Source organism: Hypomesus transpacificus, chromosome 2 (genome assembly GCF_021917145.1).
Source record: "Hypomesus transpacificus isolate Combined female chromosome 2, fHypTra1, whole genome shotgun sequence".
NCBI lineage: Eukaryota > Metazoa > Chordata > Actinopteri > Osmeriformes > Osmeridae > Hypomesus > Hypomesus transpacificus.
Window position 1 is genome coordinate 11135462 of NC_061061.1, and position 21486 is coordinate 11156947.

The window sequence follows — 21486 nt, forward strand, 5'->3', positions numbered from 1 at the left end:
GGGTCACAATGACCTGAATATAACACCAGGGTTAAATCCACACTTAGGGCAGCGGACCCATGTTCAACATCTGATATTTATTTCAATTACAATGGAGCTTTTACAAAATATCTGATGCAGAAACATCAACCAAAGAGTAGAAACAGCACGGGACACCATACACACACCCATAAATATACATTGACATACATCAGAGTAGCACACATGACCCATCCGTACTGTCTGGACACTCCAGGTGAAGACAACAAACATTCACAGCAGAAAACCCTCTCCATGTGCACAGTTGGAGCCCTATATGATGTCCCTCAGTACCCTACAGAGTGCACCACAACACCCATCCCTTTGCACGTTACGAAATTATAGTTTGCATTGGTTAATAGGATTCTCATACTGTGTTACAGTTGTTTATGTAATAAACAACGCCTAGGTTTGCATAATAGAATGGAAGGCAAAACAAATACCACCAAATACCAGGCACTGTAGTATGAGGCACTTGTGCACCTAACAAGACTGGTTTGGCATCATGAGGCTTGGTACATGAAAACAGCACTGTGCTCTGCAGTACTGTACAACAGTGTATGTGAATGTGACGTTAGGATATGAAAGTGGGATTGTACTGTGTGTGTGTGTATTCCTACCTCTCTGGTAGTGTGTGTGTGTGTCTACCTAGCCATTTCCCCATCTATCTGAGTGTGTGTATGCCTATCACTCTGTGTGCGTGTAAGAGAAGGAAGGCTCTGTTATGCGTTGGGGTCCATCTGGCTGGGCTCTGTCTGGCTGGGCTCCTCCTTCTTCTTCTTCTTCTTCATCCTCTTCCTCATCTTGGAGCCCACGCAGGGCTTACACACGCAGCACAGGATGCAGGGGGAGGCCAGCAGCAGGAGGGGGGAGGTCACCAGCACCACCACACTCACCCCAACCAGGATCCCCACCACCTCAGCAACACAGGACACACACACGGGTGTCAACACACAACAGAACCACATGCCATACAACCACACTGCCATTTTCTTACAGGTCTGTGTATGAGCCTGTAATACATCATGTGATGTAAATGATGTATAACATTGTAGATGCAGATTCATAACACTGTGTAGATAAACAAACCAAAGTGAAGAAAGGGGCAGGGAGAAAAGTGTCACCCTAAATGGTGTCGTAGTGAAACCGCAGTCACCTGTGTCCGGTTCCACATGACGGAGGCTCGTGAGTGTCCCAGCTTATTTCTGCAGGGGCCCTTGTCATAGTGTCTCAAGAATATGTCCCCCTGCAGACAGGCACAAAGGAGTGTAGTATGTAGTATACAGTCTAGTATATATTCATATGGAGAGTAAAGTATGTTTAACACTAGAGTATGTACCACGTTCTGCAAGTTGGAAGGATGATCATGGGGAAGACACAACCACACTCTGACTCACAGTCTGTGGTAGGTCCCAAGTGAGTGGGAGTGATGATTAAGTAGAGTATGTAAAGTATAAACAAATCCAGGGGAGAAGAGCACTAGACTTACATCCAGGCTCTGGAGACAGTACCAACAGAAGGTGTGTTTGCAGCTTTTACACAGCATCTGGGCACAGCCCTGGTTCCTCTCTATGTAGACGCCACACATGGGACACTGCTTAATGGGGGGGTCTGCCTCGCCGCAAGACTGGGCCCTGGAGACCGGAGGGGCAGGGGGGAAGAGGAGGGGAGGGGAGAAGGGGCAAGAGGTTGAATCTTGGAGCACTGATGTTGGAAAGGCCAAACCTGTTTTTAGCAGTGTGCTCGGTTTATGCACTTACGGCTGTACCAGAATAGCCCATTTATTTGTGGAGGAGACTCTGAGGGCTGATTGAGGGAGCAGCTCTGTGCAAATATGTGTTTAAAGGGTGAGGTGCTACACAGTAACACAACAAAGATTACGGTTGTCAAACAGCCTAATAAAGTTGTATGATATTGACTGATTAGGGGGGGGGGGGGGGTGTCACATGAAAGGAATATAAATGAGTCCGGTGCAGGGTGTGCTGGAGGGCATTCGTTGATGCGTCACGTCCCCGAGTTTGGTGACGAGACCAGACTACAGCAGGACGCTTCCATATCGACTGACCTTCCGCCAGAGGAAGGGGACATCATGGGCGGCAGCTCCAAGCAGGAGTGCCCGCTGTGCCAGGCTCCTCGGCACCCGGAGCAGAAGACGGCGTGGCAGGCCTGGCAGGGCACCGACGTGGGCCTGCCCTCCGTAGAGGGCCCCACAGAGCACACAGCCTGGCACTCCAGCACCGGGCACCACACCTTACTGGGGTCCAGCTGCACCCCTGGAAGAGAAGGTGGGGGTGGGGGGTCAGTAGAGCACATGCTGTTTGGCTATGTGTGCAACCAACTGAATATATACAAATATGAACCCTACATACTGAAAACCCCGATATATACAGTGTGTACCCTAAACATTGACTGAAGTAAAATTGAAGAATCGAGTATGGTGTGAGTGAAAAATAGAAGTGTGCCTCCACAAAACTACTGCGGGAGAGTTTGTCAAGATGAACTAGAGTTACGACAGCAGCCTTGCTGGAGCAGGAACAGGAACAGAAGGAGTAGGGGCAACAAACCCCACAATATGCCAGGCATGTAAAGTGTCTCCCTTATGGGATTGTTCAATGTAGCACCACCAGATGGTATGGGACCTGAAATAGCTGGCCAGACACCGGTATGCTAATTCAACAGGGCTGTACCTCGCTCAAACCTCAGCCGCTGGTACAGCTCCACTTGTTCTGCAGAGACGAAACAAGCGATCTGCAACCACAGACAAAACGTGCATTCGATTTTCATCGTTTTTTATTTTGTGTCAGCAAGAAGTTACACTGGGATGTATATTTTTCAAGTGAACTCTTCCTGGTTGTGTTACTCAGAGCAGCATTTTTTATTCTGCTGCTGGGGTTTGCCCAAGTCAACAACTTGGGTTTGCCCTGCGCCACATATATGCCATGCGCAAAAGTTGATAAACTTTCAAATGGAAAGGCATTTCGTGCTGATGGGGTCTACTGTTAGGGACTGGGAGGTGCTGAGACTGTACCCTCTGGTCAGCGCCTATGACGTACCTCAGAGTCCAGCAGAGCTCCAATCTTCTGACAGGCCATGTCAGGACAGGTGATGGGAGCACCCCCGCCATCCCGGATGGCGAGCCGGACATACTGCTGCAGACACTGGGACAAGGAGACGGACAGCAGGGTTAGCAACGCTGTCCTGATTGGAGAACAATGTGCGATTCATCACCAGCCATTAACATAGGAAACCATATCATGGGGTGGAATGGTGGGGAGGTGGTTGGGGATGAGGAAGGACGAGGGGAGGAGGAGGGTGTGGAGAAAAACAAGGTGGGGGAGGAGGGGGAGAACCAGCGAGATCAGGTTTATTCTCTCTGGAGCCAAACTGGCAACAGTGTTCTTTTGTTTACACTACGGCTATGGCTGTGGATGACCTTAGCGCCAGGCTATCTGCTCTAACAGCTCAGACGAGGAGGATGACAGACGGACAGAGATTAACACCTGGCAGTGCCAGCTTTAGAAAAACACTGTCAGTCTCTGCATCTCAGGCTAATATAGACATGAAGCAGAATGCAGAAGAAGAGGATGACTGGTAGCCTACCTACCAGAGTACAGAAGACACAGTCGCAGGTGTTCAGTTTAGCAGTCGCCACCGGGGGTTTCTCACTAAGGCACAGCTTGCAGTAGACGACAGAGTGGGGGGCTGAGGCTGGGGAGAGGGTTGGGGCACGTGTTGGAGTTGAGGCGGGGGAAAAGGCTTGGGAAAGCCCTAGGGTGAGGGCAGTAGCTGGGGCTGGGGAGACAGCTGGGGGAAGGGTGGGAGATGAGGCTGGGGAGAGGTCTGGGGCTGTAGCTGAGGATAGGGCTGGGGCTGGAGCTGAGGCTGGAGTCTTGGTAGTACAGTTGGCCATGGTGGAGTCTTAGCGTCAGTCAGCTAGCTAGCTGTTAGCTGCTTTTAGCCCTTGTGTCTGGGTGAAGGGTGAAATGATGTCCTCCATGTTCTTGCTAGGAGGAAAATACACACACATAGCAACCTTATCATCACACATTGTACTGCTGTGAGGATTTAGGATTATACACTGCCTCGCGTGTTATCACTTCCTGTTATTGGAGATAGTGCCCTTTATTCTACCTTGGCTGAGTTAACAACATTAATACTGTGTGTGTGTGTGTGTGTGTGTTTGTGCGTTGGCTTAATCATTGTCTAGATCCGTGACGTAGGATGCAACACATTTGTTACAATGTAGATAAAAAGCATTAACTTGACAGTGCTTTCCCGAAAAAGCAACATACAAACGTCACTGTAACTCTATCACTAATTTACAAAACACACTGAGCTGGCCATCTGAGATATGAATGGTTCTGGGCCACATCCGTTCTTTTGTCTGACAAAACTCCAGATCGATCTGCAACAAGATCATTAAACATGGTGGGAGACAAAGGTGGAATATATTAAACCTGCTGTATGTTAGAGAGGACAGAACCACAGTCACAATATCTGATCTCCAATTGCGAGGGGCACAAGGAATTACACCATAATCTAGGATTAGCATGGATTATATAATGAATGTGGTGGGTGCTAGCAGTCCAGGGTCATGAAAAATAGCAAAACCCATTTGGCAGGATTGCTGGCCAAAAAGATGTCGATCCCCCTTTCTCCCCACACGGCACGACGGGTGAAACTGGCACAGAGACTCGTACCAGCCAGATCAATAGAGCTGGCATCACCGTCCCACATTCTCTGGGCACCTCTGCCCGCTATTGATCAGTGGCTCACGTGCGAAACACTGATACTCACGCTTGAACGGGCACGTATCTTTCTGCACTGTCACGGTGGAGAGCGGGTCTGCAGTGTGTGTGTGGAGCTCAGCGGAGGATACATCTCACCACAGACTGCCAGTAGTTCCCTGCCACCACTAAACAAGCCACTATCAAACCGATTGCCAGTCCTCAGGAAACAGTGTGTCTGTATTCATTTCCATGTAATCCTAAACATGCAAATGAACACAAAGACACCCCTAGAGTCAAGGAAGGGAATTTCCACTATCCTACTGGAATGTCCTGGATTTACGCAATCGGTTTTGCTTTGATTATTGCAAAATATTCATGTTTAAAAATCCCCAAAAGCAAATAGTGTGGAACAAGTGCGAGACATTTCAAACATCTATCATTCACTGTGATTTATTTATTTTTGTACTTAGTAGAATCAGCTATACATGAGCCTGTGTAGATAGTGAGTACTGAGACTGCCGCCCAAAAGACCTGTGCTGCATGGATCAAGGTGTAAATGGCATTCCAGCTAGTTAGGGATCAAAGCCTCATTGTGCCCTACACGAGCAGAAACTGAAAAACAAATCAGTTGTGAATCGTTGCCCTACGTGGTGACAGTGAGAAAGAGAAAGAGAAAGAGAGAGAGATACGAATTTGTCACAAATTGAGTATGTGATTACTGTGCAGGTGGGAATAACATGTTTAAACAAAAAATCTGAGAGGCTTTAATTAGCATCTTGGTAAGTAAATTATTGACATAACTGGCACTCCTGAATTGCCAAGGTTGTACTGGAATAGGTCAACACGAATTTAGCATTTGTTTACATACAAAAACAGCATAGGCCTACACGGTTTACCAACAGATATAATATTTATTTTGATGACATCTGCCAGAAAATGTGGAATCTGACAGAAAAGGGGAAATAGCTTACCTTCCCAGTCGACCACTGCGTATGCGAGCCTCGGATCAACCAGCCGCAGTGCTTCTGCTATGACACAGACACATCTGTTGACACACAGCAGTCACCTACGAAAAACCTACACCTGCCGCGACTACCATTAGTGCCGCCTACTAGCACGACCCCGGGTGTAACAGAAACTCGCGGAGTGCCAAGCCCATAACCTGTGTTTCGAGTTAGGCGGATATGTGTGTGTGTGAGTGTGTGTGTGTGTGTGTGTGTGTGAGTGTGTGTGAGAGAGAGAGAGAGAGAGAGAGAGAGAGAGAGAGAGAGAGAGAGAGAGAGAGAGAGAGAGAGAGAGAGAGAGAGAGAGAGAGCGAGAGAGCGAGAGAGATATAGAGTCAGAGAGAGAATGAGAGAGAGAGAGTCAACCAGCCCCAGCCTGCTATCCACCAGCTGCTTCGCGGATCAGGAAGTGAAAAGCATGTTTATGGAGGGTTCCCTCCATGCTGCCCCCCGTGGTGGGTGGCAACTAGGGTCAAACCTTATCTTCTCTGTATCAACAACAACAAAAATCGACATGTATTCTCTTACAATATGAACATACGCTAAACAAGAACGTGGTGTCGTGCCCTATAAAACATAAACATCTAAATGTCAAACACCGCTGCTCTCATCTGGATCAGACTGTTTCATACAGGTCTACACATAACTTTATGTCCGCGGTAATAGTTATGTATTTGTGAAACTTTAACTTCAACAAAATAATCACAGGCCAAGTAAGTGCATTTCGGCTACGTGAAGGGTGTTTCATGTCTAATATCTTTGTTTAGGCCTATATTTGGAAAATGCTTTAATTAACATGACGGGACACATGTTTTGACAGAGAATAATCTTGGGGCAAAACGGGATTTGAGCTTTAAAACGATGTAAAGATTGATTGCACATGGTGCACCCGTTTACGTAATTTAGATAATTATTTAGGACTACTGTATGTTGCCTGTCATCCAAAGCACAAGACAAAGTGAAACTAAAAACACCACAAAACATTTTGGTTGAACTGAAAGGGAAAACACCTAGGAAATTCCCTAACTAGTTGTTTAGAACAGTCCCAAAAACGGATCCGAAGTCGGTTGTCTCATTACATCTCTGAAAGGATGCTTAACATAATCGAAAGTAGCAAACAGATTCTAGACCCTTTTATCAATATCTAGAAATTCGTACACATGCGTCATAGAACGGAAATTTGGCAGTGCTTGATTTAATTTGTGGCCTATTGTAATTCTGACACGTCTCAGAGATGTTTGATACATATTTCGGAGCCAGCAATGATACACAGTAATAAAGAACAGGCTGAATTATCAGGTAAGAACCTTTTCTTTTAGACATTATAAATGACTTTTGTCATTTGTACGCTATTGTTTAATTTAGGTTATTGTTTCATATTGATAATTATTTTCTTAAAACTGCGTTCACCGGATTGAACTATAGTTTGACCATACAGGAAGATGCCTAAAAATATCGTCCGAACATCTTACTCTAAGCCCATACGTTGCCAGTTTTATTCAAATTTTTTGTACGCATCCAAATGTAGGCCGTTTATAATATCACACTCAGTTTGATAAACTTATGCAGCGGATACTTTAAACTATTACTCTCCTACTACTTCCCCATTGACCTCTCCATGACAGACAAACGTTTGAGACTGCAGTCCCCCGCTCTTAGTCGGCGTCTGTCGGCCTCGGTGGTGGAGCGGGTGTCCAGAAGCCTGAGGAGCTCCGGTACCATCACAGAGATGGAGAGGCAGGTGATTATGTCGCAGCCCACAGTCATGCAGAAATCCACGAAGCTGATGCAGATAGTCATCAGCAAGGGATGCAACGCCTGTGAGCTCTTCTACAGCTCTTTGGATATGTGTGGCTCCCTCATCTTCGAAGGCCCAGATCCAGGTAAGTGTTTTGTGTGTGCATATATGTGTGTATTACTGTAAGAGCCTGAGTTTGTGATCACAGCTGATGTGAGCCATACATATTGACATGTTAATTATGCTTCAGTTTGCCTCTCTCCTCCAGCTCATCTCTCATTGGAAAACTCTCCAGTCCCAGGTGAGTTTAGACGACAGAGACACGCACTATGTGGAACTTTCACCGTGCAAAGTGTACAAGGCTCATATGTCTTTCACTTTCCACAGCCATTGTGTAAAAAACCCTGGCTGTGATGCCGTGTGGGGTTTCTAGAGCTTCTAGATGAAAACTCACATGAGGAAGTTTTAGAGTTCACTTTCACAGTAGCGTCACTTCCTTTTCTTTAGAATTCATCCTCGTTACGTTTTTAATCCTTTTAACACTATACAGCACAACAGCCCATAATAATGTTGTTACCTGTTACCCCGACTAAACCAATCAGGAATTGTGTGTTTAAATAATCCAAAATAGTTCCTGTAGAACCCAACAAGGTTCTACTTCAACCGTTCTTCCACTGTTACAAATGGTTCTATATGTCTAGCTGTCTTTAATACACTCCCTGATCTCTGTCCCTGTGTTTGCCAGAGAGAGATGACCCTACCCCCACCTACATCATCAACATCCAGAACTCCACCCTGAACCACTGCATCATCGGAAGCGGGAACCACCAGGATGTGTTGGTAGAACAGCAGCCCCTGCTGGGTCCCGTTCCTGGGCTTGCCCCTGGTAAGTGTGGGTCATACAGTGTAGAATGAGGAACACCCACCCACCCCACATGCCTTCTCTTATTTAGGAAGGAGTTACATTGATTTGCATCACATTGACCGCCCGTCATCTCACCGGACTGGAATTTATCTGTTCTCATAAAAGTTGTTCTCTTTTTTTTGTCCTTGCACTGCATGTTTATTGGTATGCATCATCAGACCAAAGATAATTCCTTGTATGTGAAAAACAACTTGGCAATAAACCTGTTTTTGATTCATATCGATTTTTTCTCCTGTGAATATTTTCTCACCAGGGTGCAATTGCAGCTGTGGCCACCAGATAGTGGTGCAGACTACACAACCAGAGTCACAGGGAGTCGAGGTGCAGAGCTGTAGCGTGCAGTATGTCATCATTGGAGATGACAACACCATGGAGGTCAACCACACTCAGTCACCCGCCGAGGAGGACTCGGACATACCTGAGGACTGATTACTGCGGTGTGGGTGACTAAGGTTGGAACAATATATTGTTCATATAGCCATATTATGTTGTCAATCATGTCACCACAGCATTGAAACAGCACTTGCCACGATAATTAATGACTTAATTGGCCTCAGATGCAGGCTCTATCTCTGTCCTGGTTCTCCTGGACCTGAGTGCAGCATTCGACACTGTTGATCATAACATTTTCCTGGAGCGTATTGAGAACTATGTGGGGATAGATTGTATCCATCTGACAGATCACAATGTGTCTGGTATGATGGCCGTTCATCAAGGAGCTCCATTGTAGAATTTGGATTACCACAGGGTTCTGTCTTAGGCCTTCTGTTTAGTTTTTTTGCTCTACATGCTGCCTCTAGGAAACATAATTCGAAGCTCTGGAGAAGGCTGCTGCACAGATGACACTCGATTATACATGTTGCTGAAACCTGGACAACTACCACCCACTCTTGAAACATGTGTCTCTGCGATAAGAACATGGATGACAGCCGATTTCCAACTTCTAAACTCGGATGAAACAGGTGCTAATTGTAGGACCTAAAAGACGGACTAGAACCAGAAAACTGATTTCATAGTCTTAGTACTAACCAACATATCAATCCATGGACTTACCCATTGGGTATCCTCGCACCCTATCAACCAATGAGGACACTACGATCCCAAAACGTTGGTTTTTTGGTAGTTCCCAAAATAAAATAAAAACTACGGAGCCCAGGGCATTTTTATATAGAGCTCATCTTCTCTGGAACAGACTTCCTACTTTAAATAAGGAGACTGACACCATTTTGACATTTACAGCTATATTTAAAACCTTTTTGTTTGTTCAGTTTTGTTTTTTCAGAAGCTGAAGTGTGTTTTGTATGTCTGTATTTGCACTATACAAATGAGTTACCAATAAAGCGAAGCTAAACTTGTTTGCAGTTGTGTGTCGCAGGCGAGCTGTGTAAGTGTGTGTTGCATGGGTGTTATGATGAGTTACTGTGTTACAAGTTGAATGTGGGGACATGGTGTTGTACAGAGGAGGGAATCCCTCACCAAATTGCTCCTCCCAAAGTTTCTTACATTTCTTTCTCAAAGAGTTTTCCTGGGAGGTTTTCCTTGTCTTCCTTGAGGGTTTAGGTTGGCTGAGGGGCAGTTCCATGGGCGTATGTGAAACCCTATGTGACGTTTACAACAGTCACACTGTCCACTTATGCATCCTAGTGTCTCGCTGTCTTTGTGTGTGTGGCTGTGCTTGTGTCCTTTCTAGCCTAGCCCCCGTTCACAGTATTCCCCTTGGGAATCAATAAAGTACTACTCTACTCTATATATTTTGTATAGGTAATTCTACTGTACTCCATAGATCTTGTAGGTCATTGTATAAGTATTTCAGTGATATTGATATATCTGAAAAAAATAAATGTTTCCATAAACTGTATGGTATTTAAAGATATTGAAGAATGTTTAGTTGTGTTACATCGCTTGTGTAATGTATTACTCTATAAACATAACTGAAGATCAACTCATTCACTTTGGTCTTTGTGTTTGCCCCCCTCACTCAGTAATATATCAGGCAGACTGAAGATGTTTAGCATTACACGTTTATTGTTGGTTAGTCTTCATCTGTTAGGATCTCAGTAGGGATTTACAGCTGGAAGGTAGAACAGCCCATAGATACTAGGTACAGTACACAGCAGGTCATGCATGTTACTGCTGTCACATTTGGGGGTTTCTGGTATGCATTATACTATCAGACTGTCTTTTTTTTACTTGTTGAAGCCTGTGCGAGAGATTTTCTCCACTCTAATTTTTAACACTGTCTAGAGTTCAAGACAACATCATCCTGTTTGATGAACACAGTAGAGAGACCATACACAGCATGGTGATGATTATGGCTGGGTCACGATTAGATTCCTCACATAATATGATCATGAGAAAAGGCAGTGTGTTTAAGGCAGATTAACAGACTGGCTTATCATCCTACTGTTTAGAGACACTTTCATGGACACACCCTGAACTCCCAAACTATGCCTTATTCTTACTTAACTCAAAACTGTACAGAAAGTTGTCAATGCAGGATGTAAATACAAATTCAGGAAGGCATTATTTAGAGGCTTTGAGTTGAACAGCATAAATAGCATTGTTAGGCTTCTGTGCCACCAATACAACTAAAAAGAGGGGACAATTTCACAAACCAAAACAGTTAATGTAGAAGCTTTTGACCATTGTGTTTCCCTAACATTACTATGAAGCTTAAACAACTCTGCAAATCATTACAAAAGATGATTATATCTATAGAACATCTGATGCAATTTTTTCTTTAACAACCAGAAATATTTAACTTCCTAACAAAAGAAAAATCTGAAGCATATAATAACACAGGTTTCTAAAATAAGTTGGAGAATGGTTTCATAAATTAAGTATATTTTCCTGGGACAAAGTTAGTTTTGGGCTTGTATTTCTGAGTGGCAATTGTGGCGATAGAGATGCTTCTTGGTTTGATTGCTGTGAAGCACATGTCAGGAATTGAAAATCTTGAATAGGATGATATAGATTGCAAACACTGTAAAAGCAGGATGAGTAAGACTGGTCAGAAGAGAATGACAGAATGACCAGGATGACTTAAGTGTCCAGTATTGAAAACCTTGTTTATAATTCCACGGCTTGTTATACTCTCATCAAATATTTTATTGATTTTTTCTATGTAATCCTGCTGGACACCTATGGGTGCTTTTGAATAAGTGAGCTTGGTAATTTAAGTGAAACGCATTACAGCATTGTTTTATAGTAGCTGGTCCACATCAATGCTATGAAGGGTCTGTAAGATCCTGCTATGAACTACATACAACTGTGTACTGATCAACCACATCAGATAATGTAAAATTGTCTATTCATTTAGCAGACTGTCATCTTTTAAGTAGATAGCATGCTCAAAGACTGTTATTCCTGGCGCATCCTCTTTGCAAGACACGTTCGCAAGACTATTTAATATTTACACCGAAACATAGAAGACTTCTTTGGGTTTGAATCAGTTTAGAATAGAGGAGTTATTTCTGCATGAAATCAGCAAACAGCAACTGCTGTTGTGTTCTCAATGACATGGCATCCACATTTGTCTTATAGTTTCATTGAAATAACTGTGAGGCCGAAAGCAGAATTCTACCACCACACCAAATAACCTGAACAAGTCATTATCAACAAGACTTTCACCACAAACTCTGAATCATGTACACACTCAAACATACCAGTACATACCAATACAAAAATGTAACTCACAAAAAATAAAGATGTGGATGTTTAATTTCCTTTGACCAAGTCTACCCATTTGAGGCCACTCCAAATGTCTCACTCTTCAATTAAAAAAAGTCTTAATTGAGGCATGTATCTTTGTCAGTCTGAGAATGCCGATGCCTGAGGGATTGGAATGTGCATTGCTTAATCGTCATTCTTGTGCTCATGTGTTTTTCTGTGGGCGGCTAGGTCCCTCCAACATCTCAGGGGCTAACGCCACTCTGCTGTGCTGTTGTAGAGGCAACAATTCTCATAGTAACTTGCTATCCTTTCTCATCCCTCTATGAAAACAATGTCCGAATATTTACACAACAGAGGTAAATCCTGTATAAAATGGGCTAATCCGTTTATCTTGAAGTACAGGTACTGCAGATCAGGACCCACACAGCAACACCACACTGTCCACAGCCCTCCCGGATCCTAGTAACCCCCTCTGACTGCATGGAAAGACAGTCAGTCCAAACTAGACGATGAGACCAGATCAAATGAGTTAGATCCAGTCTGAAGTTCAGTGTCGTGCCATATGAGCTGGAAGCAGCGAGAGGAGAGCAAAGGGACGTGAGGAAGAGGGAAGAGAAAGAGAACGAAGACAACAGGAGAGGAGAGGAGGCGGTTCAGATCTCATTGATAGTCCTTTCAGAGGGGCGGTACTCCGAGGCCCCTTTGGGGGAGGACGTGTAGAACGATTGGGTCTTGCGTTTTAACCGAGCCCTCTTGGTGGCCAGCGATAGGCTGTGCTTGCTGGAGGAAATGATTTCGGAGATGAACTTCTTGCAGTCGACACACACCTCCATGGTGGCCCAGTCCTCCGTCAGCTCCGGGGGCAGCTCCAGCTCGTCACATGACTTGTCCCCTCCGTGCTTCGCCAACCTGAATGGACAAGAGACAAGGGGGACAGTTAACTACATCAGTATGAACTCACTCGGGACCGTTCTTCTCAAGACAAACTCCTTCTACCAGGAGTGTGTACCAGTTAGCTCAAACTCTTTGTAGCGTCATCTGAAGCTCAAAGGGGGAACTTCATGTTGTCATCTCATAGGAGACCTGGAGGTGCAACTCCAACAAAGCTGCTTTCGTTTCACTGTGTCGGCGTGTGAGCATTCAGTTGTGATGTAGTGCTTCGCAGGGATGGGGCTTACTTGGACATGGTCCTCTGAAGGCTGGGACGATGGTGGCTGCCGGACGCTTTCTCAGCCTTGGGGACTGCTCCGCCTTTCCCTGCTCCTCCCCTTCCTACCCCAGCACCTCCTCTTCCTACTCCAACTCCTCCTCTTCCTGCTCCCCCTCTCCCAGCGTCTGCAGCTACTCGGAGCGCTCCTCCTACTCCTCCTGCTGCTCCTCCTCCTGCTACTCCTCCTGCTGCTCCTCCTCCTGCTCCTCGTCCAGCTGCCGCCGCCGCCGCTCCCACGGCTGCCATGGCGGCCAGCCTGTCCCTGGGAAGGGTGTTGGTAGACCCCAAGGAATAGATAGGGAGGCTGGCGTAGGGCTTGGAGGGCAGGCGCATCTGAGAGAAAGGGAGCGAGAGAGTTAGAGAAAGAGAGAGCAGGAGACGGAGATTGAGAAAGAGAGAGAGTCTAAAATAAGAGCGCTAGCAACGTGTTGTGCATGTTGTTAATGACAATGACTCACCTTTTTACAGCACTGAGAACAAACGGGCCTACAGAGAGATACAGAGAAAGAGAGAAACGAGAGAGAAAAGCAAGAGAAAATGTGGGAAAAAGAAGAGAAGAGAAAACCGTTTTATGTGAGGAAACCCGCAGAGGACACATTTAGGTGATGAAAAGATGCCCCTCGAGTTCCCCAGCAGCGAGCCCAGGCCCTACCTTTTGCAGAACTGGCAGGTGTAGGACCAGGTGAAGAAGGAGAAGCGTTTGGTTCTGCAGCAGAAGCAGAGCTGTGACGGAGAGAAGACAGCATGTGAGGAAAACGGACACTCTCCGTGACACAGCTACACAGTCATCAGAGTCCATTAGGAGTGTTGAGTTCCCCCTGGGGCCACCTCTAGCCATCTGAGGCTTCAATGACTGCATGTGACTAAACATGAAAAATACACCACATGGTCTACTGTTATATCAATGAGAAAACAGTAAGCTGCGTGTAAGTGTAGTATTTAGACGTTAGTTGCGTGTGCAGTACAGTGTGATGGTTGTGTGTTACAGCAGGCGATGGCTGACCTTCCCCTTCTTCAGGGCGTTGTAAATGTCCTTGTACTGCTGGAACTTCTCTAGCTCTGCCTTCACCAGCACCTGTCTGATGTGCATCACTTCCTCCACTGTCAGAGATAGACACTCTACCGGGAAACAGAACTCCTCCTGTACACGTGCACACACACACACACACACACATATTGTTACTATGACAACCCCTTGCTTCATACACTGGGCCCTTGTTACCAGTCCTTGTACACATATGCACACACACACACAGCACCTTTTATTACACTCTCCCATGGCTCATGCTCCATTTGGGCTGAAAACATCTCCTTTGTGCACACTGCCCCAGGGGGACAAAGCACAGGGAGCACTTAGTGCATCTTCAGCTGGACACAGGGCCAGAGAGAGGGCCAGAGAATAGCAACAACATTCTCCGGTAGACAATCCTGGATGGGCCAAACTTAAAGCTGCAGGACTTTTATCGAAATTCGTATTTAGCAATATAAGCTGATAGCTAGCTAGACTAGCTACGTGACGTTTGCAAGCATAGAAGCTACAGTTAAAACATAGATGGGATGAGCTGAAATGAACGAAAACGGTTAGTCGGTGTTCTGACCAACATATCAATTAAAGAGCTTTCTAACCAATCACATCAAGGCTGTGAAGCACTCTATCCAATCACACCAGAGATTGGAGAGCTTTCCAACCAATCACATTTAGGATGGACTCAGCTCTACCCAATCATCTCTACCCAATCACAGCTTTGGTCTGAGTGATGATGTCTAGAGAAGCAGGAAGGAGTAGAGAGCAGATGGATAATCTAACTATGCCAGTGCGGACTGGGAGCGAGACTGGCAAACCTTGTCAGGTTTTCCTCCCGTGGCGCAAATGCCCCTGCAGAGGGCAAAGAGGGCCCATGCCGTGCCCAACACAGAGGCTTCGAGAGGGGGGGAGCTCCACAGGAAGTGGAGGGTGGAGGGGGAGGGGCAGAGGAGAGAGACCCAGGCGGTTATCGTCCCGACCTGAACAGGAGAGGGGGGCATGTGGGAGAGAGGGAGAGGGTCGAGGGGGGGGGTGAGAGTGGTAGGCGCGTTAAGAGTAAGGAGAGGTGAGGTGAGTCCGGAGCCTGAGGCTGGGATGATGAGGGGCAGAGGAAGACAAGTCGTTTGGCTCCATTCAACTCCCCATGGAAATACTTACACTGCAGTGCTATCATTCCCTAAATGTTATGTTCATTCCTACCGCCGTCCTGTTTGTCCTGACGGAATCCATCTGCAGATAGGAGGTGACTAGCCTTGAACCCTCCACCCACTTCTCCTCCAGGACTCACCAGAGACTTGGAGCTCTGTCTCGACGGGGGCAGGAACTGACGGACGTTGGTGGGGGTCTCCTTCTCAATGGAGTGTCTCCGCTGAGGGGCCTGCCGCCTCTCTGGCTGGGGGGTGGAAGATATGGGCAGGAACATGGGGGGGGCTGGGGGGGAGGGAGGGGAGGAGGGTCACAAACAGACCAGAAAAGCTTGGTTGACCAGCTGTCCATTGATCCGTTTACGGTATAAAGAATGAAAGAGAAAACATCAAAATAAAGTGCAATACAGTGTATTTGTGTATGTATGTACTACATGTGTGTTGTAGGCCTATGGTGTACGCTGGTCACCCAGCACATTGGTCACTCACTTTTCCTGCCGAGGACAGACTCTGGGGACGTGTCATCCACGGCGGAGGTGGCCACGCTGGAGCTGCTGGCCGACCTCCGACCCCCGACGGTCTCGTCCTGGAGGACAGAAGAGGAGGAGTGCTGTTGATGTTTCCCTGCAGCCTACGTCCTCTCACGTTCACACGAGACATGAAGGTTGAGGAACACTCACGTCATCCGAATCGGAGCTGACTAGTTCCTCCAGACGGGGGGCCTTCAGGAGCCTCTTCCTCTGGGTCAAGCCCCCGGACCCCCCTGGGGGCCCGCCAGCCATGGAGCCCACCCTGGGGCTGGAGTTTGCCGACAGGGAGCCGTTGGCCAGACACATGGTGCTGGACGTCTTCCGGCTCATCTCAGGGGTGAAGCCATCTGAACGGAACGCCAGGAGAGAACCAATCTGACATCAGGGGAGGGGACTGTGTGCTGGCGGAGAGGAGTCGAGAGAGGAGGTGGGTGTTGGGCGGAGGGGTGACCGGGGAGGGGGAGGGAGGGAGGGAGCAGGAGAGGGAGGGAGCAGGAGAGGGAGGGGGTAAGAGAGTGAGGAGTGGGATAAGTAGTTGGGTGAGGGGTAAGGAGTTGATTTGAGCAGCAGCACAAAAGCGGCAGGCTTGTGTTACATAAAGAGCATGGAGAACCATGGATGACATGTTACCCTGTGAAACTCCTTTTTCCAAGAGGATGAGACACCTCCTGATCATACACTATCCCTCTCTCCTCTCTTCTCCTCCTCTCCTGCCTCTCCTCGCTCCAACACTACTCAAAAACAGCCTCTCGGAGAGATTTTAAACAGTTTTCGAGCCACTGCATTGATATCTCCCCACCTCTGTCTCCCTGTTGCACCACTGGTAAAAAATTTCAAACTTTTAGTAGAAAGTCTGATAGATTAACCTCTGCAGCAGTCGGCTTGCAACCCACAGCTACTGGGCCAGTTAAAGAGAGAGTGGTAGAGAGACAGTGAGGGATATAGAAACAGAGTGAGAGAGATGGATGAAGAGAGTGAGTTACAGAGAGAAGAAAAAGAGAAACAGGATGGGGAGAGAAGATGATTGGGAGAAGACAAGAGCTAGTAACAGCCTATTATCAGCTGCAGAGGCAGATCGTAGATCTGTGGGGGCATTGAGACCATGCCAAGTTGTCTCAGTGACTCACAACCACACAGAGGAGAGGAGAGGAAAGGAAGAGGGGATAGGAGATGGGAGGAGAGGAGAGGAGAGGAAGAGGGGAGGAGAGGAGAAGAGAAGAGAAGAGAGGAGAGGAGAGGAGAGGAAGAGGGGAGGAGAGGAGAGGAGAAGAGAAGAGAAGAGAAGAGAAGAGAAGAGAAGAGAGGAGAGGGGAGGGGAGGGGAGGGGAGGGGAGGGGAGGGGAGGGGAGGGGAGGGGAGGGGAGGGGAGGGGAGGGGAGGGGAGGGGAGGGGAGGGGAGGGGAGGGGAGGGGAGGGGAGGGGAGGAGAGGAGTAAAGAAAAAGAAAGACAAAGGAAAGTAAATGAAAGCAGAGCGATCATAGATGGCGGTAATGTTACCAACCAGACCCAATCCCTACACCTATACCTTCAATAGCAGCAACACACTCCAGAGATTGCTCAGGTCAAGGGAATAAGCATTAGTGCCCAGCCAGGTAGACAGACAGACAGAGCTTGGCCTTGTGTTAGATATGTCCCCAGGCCTTCCAAACCATGGCTGTCATACTTTACCTGTACGGAACAGATCCTGGGGGGTACTGCGGCTGAGATAGGCACCTACAGAGAGGACATTGTCTTGAATATCACCGCTCACTGACAGCTGTGTCTGGTTATATCATAGGACCCCACTAAACCTGGACCAATCACACGGATCCGTTAGTTACCTGTGTCATGTATCTGAAAGTGCTTGAGGTGTGCTTGATTCGTCTCACAGCCACTTACTGTACTTTCAATAGGTGTATTTGTGTCATTGAACGAGGTAAGATAACTACAATGCCCATCATAAAGTACTTTGAAACAGAATCAGGTATGACCATAACTGAGCCTGTCGTCACTGGCTACAGTTCTTTAGAATAACTCCCACGGTGCAATGCATCTGCCCTTTAGATGAGTCACAAACACAAACACGCACAAAAGTAACCAGTATAATTCTGCTGTAAATGAGCATGAGGTGAGAGAGACCACTGTGTTGAGCCACACCGGTCTCTGAGAAACGCCAAGCACAGAGAGGTTTACCCAGGATGCACCAGGATGCCCCACATCACCACCACACTCTATAATTGGCTCTATTTAATGACAGTACGTACTGAGCGAGTATATGAGGTAACACCCTCATCTTCACAAGAAAACAAAATGTGCCCCCTCATTATTTGGTCTACCTATTTGGTTCTGTCAGGTGAGTGATTCATGAAGGCTGCGTCTCACAGGTCGGACTAAGTATAGAGCTCATTATCTGAGGCGAGTGGGTGCACTCCAGTATTGAGCCAACCAGCGAGGTGACAGAGTCCATCTCCGGACCTCACTGTTCACAGCTCTGATTAAACCCTGCAGAGTCGCCCTCCCTGATGAAAGGAGCCTTTGTGTGAGGAATGTGATTCCCTAGAAAACCCAGAAGTGCGTTTAGGCACTAGGCAGTCAGCAATGTGTGTTTGGTGACCGAAGGAGCAAATGGTGCTATGGTTAAGGTGGCATTCTTTCTGAAATTGAGCTGTTTTTGATCAATATTCTCTGCTCACCCCCTCACCTTTACCCCCCCCCCCCCCACACACACACACACACACACACTCCCACTGGATCCCCTTCTGTGCTTGACAGTCCTCTTCTGGACCAGTGTTTGACAGGGTGTCACAAGCTCCGTCAACCGTCACCAACAACAACCACCAACCACAGAAGCATGAAATGTGTGTATGTATCACTATGGCAGATAGAGTGTTTGTGTTGCTAGGAAGAGCAGATGAACAACCACAACAGAGAGGTCAGAGGAAGACAAAAAGAGGGAGAGGGAGAGGGGGGGGAGAGCCAGGTAACCAGACAGATCTTTACCTGACGAGTCAAAACTGTAAGACATGCTAAGTGGCCGAATGACTGCGGGACAGAGAAACAGTGAGGACATTAAAGGGTTAGAGACCGTAATGAAAGGGTTAGTTACCGTAACTCAGTTGTAATGCTCAGAACCAGAGGATTTATAGGGGTTTGTTAGAATAGCTCAGTGAATCGGCAGAGCTACACAGGGACATGTTATGCAAGCAGGAGGAGGAGGAGGAGGAAGAGGGGTTTCTGCCAAAGTCTCTGGCAGCTGTCCAGAGAAAGCGTTGTACAGTATGTTCACTGAGTCAACATTATAAAAGCATCAAGGCCAGGTTATGAAAGCAACACAGGGAATTCTCCAGAAGCTTAAATTCCGTTAATCTCAGCAGGGTTAATACAGACACTTAGCATTTAGAGTGAAAAGACAACATAAGTTATTGTAAACTGCAGAAACGGTAGGCCAACCAAAACAGTGGCCGATCATGGCTTTGCTAGCAACAAAACGGTGAATGGCTGCATTACAAGCTGAGTTGTAATGAGGAAGATGCTGCCTGATGGCACATCCAGGAAGCAGAGTTCCACTGGATAGAACCATGGTTCTCATACTTGTCTGTAAGTATGGCATTGTGTGTGAAATTGAGAGTTCAAGCGACTTAAAACAGAGGGTTTGAGCGAGATGAGAGAGAGAGAGAGACAGAGAGAGAGACAGAGAGAGAGACAGAGAGAGGGAGAGAGAGAGAGAGAGAGAGAGAGAGAGAGAGAGAGAGAGAGAGAGAGAGAGAGAGAGAGAGAGAGAGAGAGAGAGAGGGCGAGATGTGTGTGTGCGTCTCACCCAGCCTGCTTCTGCGTATCTCGTCAGGAGACACCGGTCTCAGTTTCCTCTCAGACTTGATCCCCTCCAGGATCCTCTCATGCAGGGTGGGAGGGGGTTGGGCCTGGGGCTTCAGCTTACGGGACGCAACCTGCACACACATACAGACATACGCACACACACACACAAATACACAGACACACAATCAGAATTACGACCACAGTCAGGCCAGTCCTATAACCTCCCTATCCTAATTACATTGGGCCATGATAACTCATCTTATTGTCAATAAAGATCTCATCTTTCACACGCACATGCGTGGACACGTACACATATCACTGCTGCATATATCGGAATGCATATCTCATGTAGAGGAATACAGATTTACATATGCCAATATTTTTTTATCGCTCAAGATTTCTCAGGGCGACAGGAGGACTAAGGGCAAGGGGATCAAAGGAAGGAAGGACGGAGGTAGGGAGGGAGGTAGGGAGGGAGGTAGGGAGGGAGGGAGGGAGAATCCTCACTCACAGGGTTGAGAGGAGGCCTAGAGCGTATAAAGTCCAGGATGACCTCATGGGCACTCTTCTTTAACTTCGGAGGGACGTCACCATTCACCTGAGAACAGGACAACACGACAACACACATGCACAGCCAGACACACACACACACAAACGGGGTTAACAGTGGTACCGTGCACGACAAACGAAACAGATCAGCTGGGGGGGGGGGGGTGCCCCCACGCCATTAGAAACCCCATGGAAACAAAGTCCCAGCACGACGGTTCCTGGGCCCGGGGACCCACCATGACCTTGCGCAGCTTGTAGCGCTTGGAGCGGATGTCGTCCATGAGCATCTCGTACGGCGTCAGCTGGAACTCGATGGCCAGGGGGTTGTACTGGCGCTCCTGCACCTTCTTCAGCTTGACGCCGTGTCGCAGGTCGCGCATCACCTGGACCCAGAACACCGCCTGGAGGGGGTGGGGGTGGGGGGACAGAGGGGCATCGTGGGTAAACAGGGAGGGCAGGTGAACTGACAGGTGAGAGGGTAGTTGGTTCAGAAGGCTGTGCCACCCACCCAATCGTCATTCTGAAGCTCGTTCAGGTCTCTGCTAGGGTCCTCTGCTGCTGTCGCCCCTTCCATCTTCTTCAGGTTCTAGAGAGAGAGAGAGAGAGATAGAGAGAGAGAGACAGAGAGAGAGAAAGAGATAAGGAGAGAGAGAGAGAGAGAGAGAGAGAGAGAGAGAGAGAGAGAGAGAGAGGGAGGGAGGGAGGGAGGGAGGGAGGGAGGGAGGGAGAGTAGAGACAAAAAGAAGAGTGAGGCCACACACATTATCCATAACAATCTGCTTTTATGTGAACAATAGACCGCAGTTTCTGAGCAGGGTAACCAGTGGGTCTTTTCATGTTGCTGGTTAATTACCGTCACTGGTGACTGCAGCACTAGGGTGGACACTAACCCTGACACTCAGACACACCCACTGATCAATTACCAGCCAATCAATGACTGGCTAACAGGACTCATATACATGCCAACACTGCCAGGTGGTCCCTGTCACAGTGTCCCTGGCCATATTCTGGTCTGTATCCAGTTGAATTGACTTTATCAATATCAACATAAATACCTTTTCTTGTCATTGCACAACTGTACAACCAAATTCAATGATTTCAATTAAGTAATTATATAAGGGACATTTTGCTACATATTAGTACAT

At 47.3% G+C, this 21486-nt stretch overlaps 3 protein-coding genes across 8 annotated transcripts; 1 reads left to right on the plus strand and 2 right to left on the minus strand.

Moving 5' to 3' along the window:
- Nucleotides 1–57: 57 nt before the first annotated feature.
- On the minus strand, nucleotides 58–5991 carry rnf144b (ring finger protein 144B). The gene is made up of 8 exons (XM_047030780.1): nucleotides 5720–5991; nucleotides 3623–4022; nucleotides 3072–3176; nucleotides 2706–2766; nucleotides 2084–2291; nucleotides 1508–1652; nucleotides 1175–1264; nucleotides 58–935 (listed from the first exon to the last, which is right to left on the minus strand). The coding sequence occupies exons 2-8, from the start codon at nucleotides 3926–3928 to the stop codon at nucleotides 741–743; spliced, it is 1110 nt and encodes a 369-aa protein (XP_046886736.1). The 5' UTR covers nucleotides 3929–4022; nucleotides 5720–5991; the 3' UTR covers nucleotides 58–740.
- Nucleotides 5992–6056: 65 nt separating this feature from the next.
- On the plus strand, nucleotides 6057–10336 carry si:dkey-29h14.10. 4 transcript variants are annotated; one of them, XM_047032646.1, is made up of 6 exons: nucleotides 6057–6465; nucleotides 6985–7051; nucleotides 7378–7635; nucleotides 7741–7791; nucleotides 8236–8376; nucleotides 8669–10336. In XM_047032646.1, the coding sequence occupies exons 2-6, from the start codon at nucleotides 7015–7017 to the stop codon at nucleotides 8842–8844; spliced, it is 663 nt and encodes a 220-aa protein (XP_046888602.1). In that variant the 5' UTR covers nucleotides 6057–6465; nucleotides 6985–7014; the 3' UTR covers nucleotides 8845–10336. The 4 variants fall into 4 exon arrangements, with proteins under 4 accessions (XP_046888602.1, XP_046888597.1, XP_046888590.1 ...); XM_047032641.1 differs by lacking the exon at nucleotides 6057–6465 and having other exon boundaries at nucleotides 6472–7051; nucleotides 8669–8867; nucleotides 9216–10335; XM_047032634.1 differs by lacking the exon at nucleotides 6057–6465 and having other exon boundaries at nucleotides 6472–7051.
- A 78-nt stretch (nucleotides 10337–10414) lies between these two features.
- Nucleotides 10415–20948, minus strand: LOC124479273 (protein spire homolog 1-like). 3 transcript variants are annotated; one of them, XM_047037956.1, is made up of 14 exons: nucleotides 20850–20948; nucleotides 20578–20742; nucleotides 20304–20390; nucleotides 19794–19923; nucleotides 18977–19018; nucleotides 17666–17710; nucleotides 16147–16343; nucleotides 15956–16052; nucleotides 15610–15752; nucleotides 14301–14438; nucleotides 13950–14020; nucleotides 13756–13783; nucleotides 13266–13630; nucleotides 10415–12996 (listed from the first exon to the last, which is right to left on the minus strand). In XM_047037956.1, exons 1-14 carry the CDS (start codon nucleotides 20913–20915, stop codon nucleotides 12741–12743), a joined length of 1830 nt encoding a protein of 609 aa, XP_046893912.1. In that variant the 5' UTR covers nucleotides 20916–20948; the 3' UTR covers nucleotides 10415–12740. The 3 variants fall into 3 exon arrangements, with proteins under 3 accessions (XP_046893912.1, XP_046893920.1, XP_046893929.1); XM_047037964.1 differs by lacking the exon at nucleotides 18977–19018; XM_047037973.1 differs by lacking the exons at nucleotides 17666–17710; nucleotides 18977–19018.
- Between the last annotated feature and the right edge of the window lie 538 nt (nucleotides 20949–21486).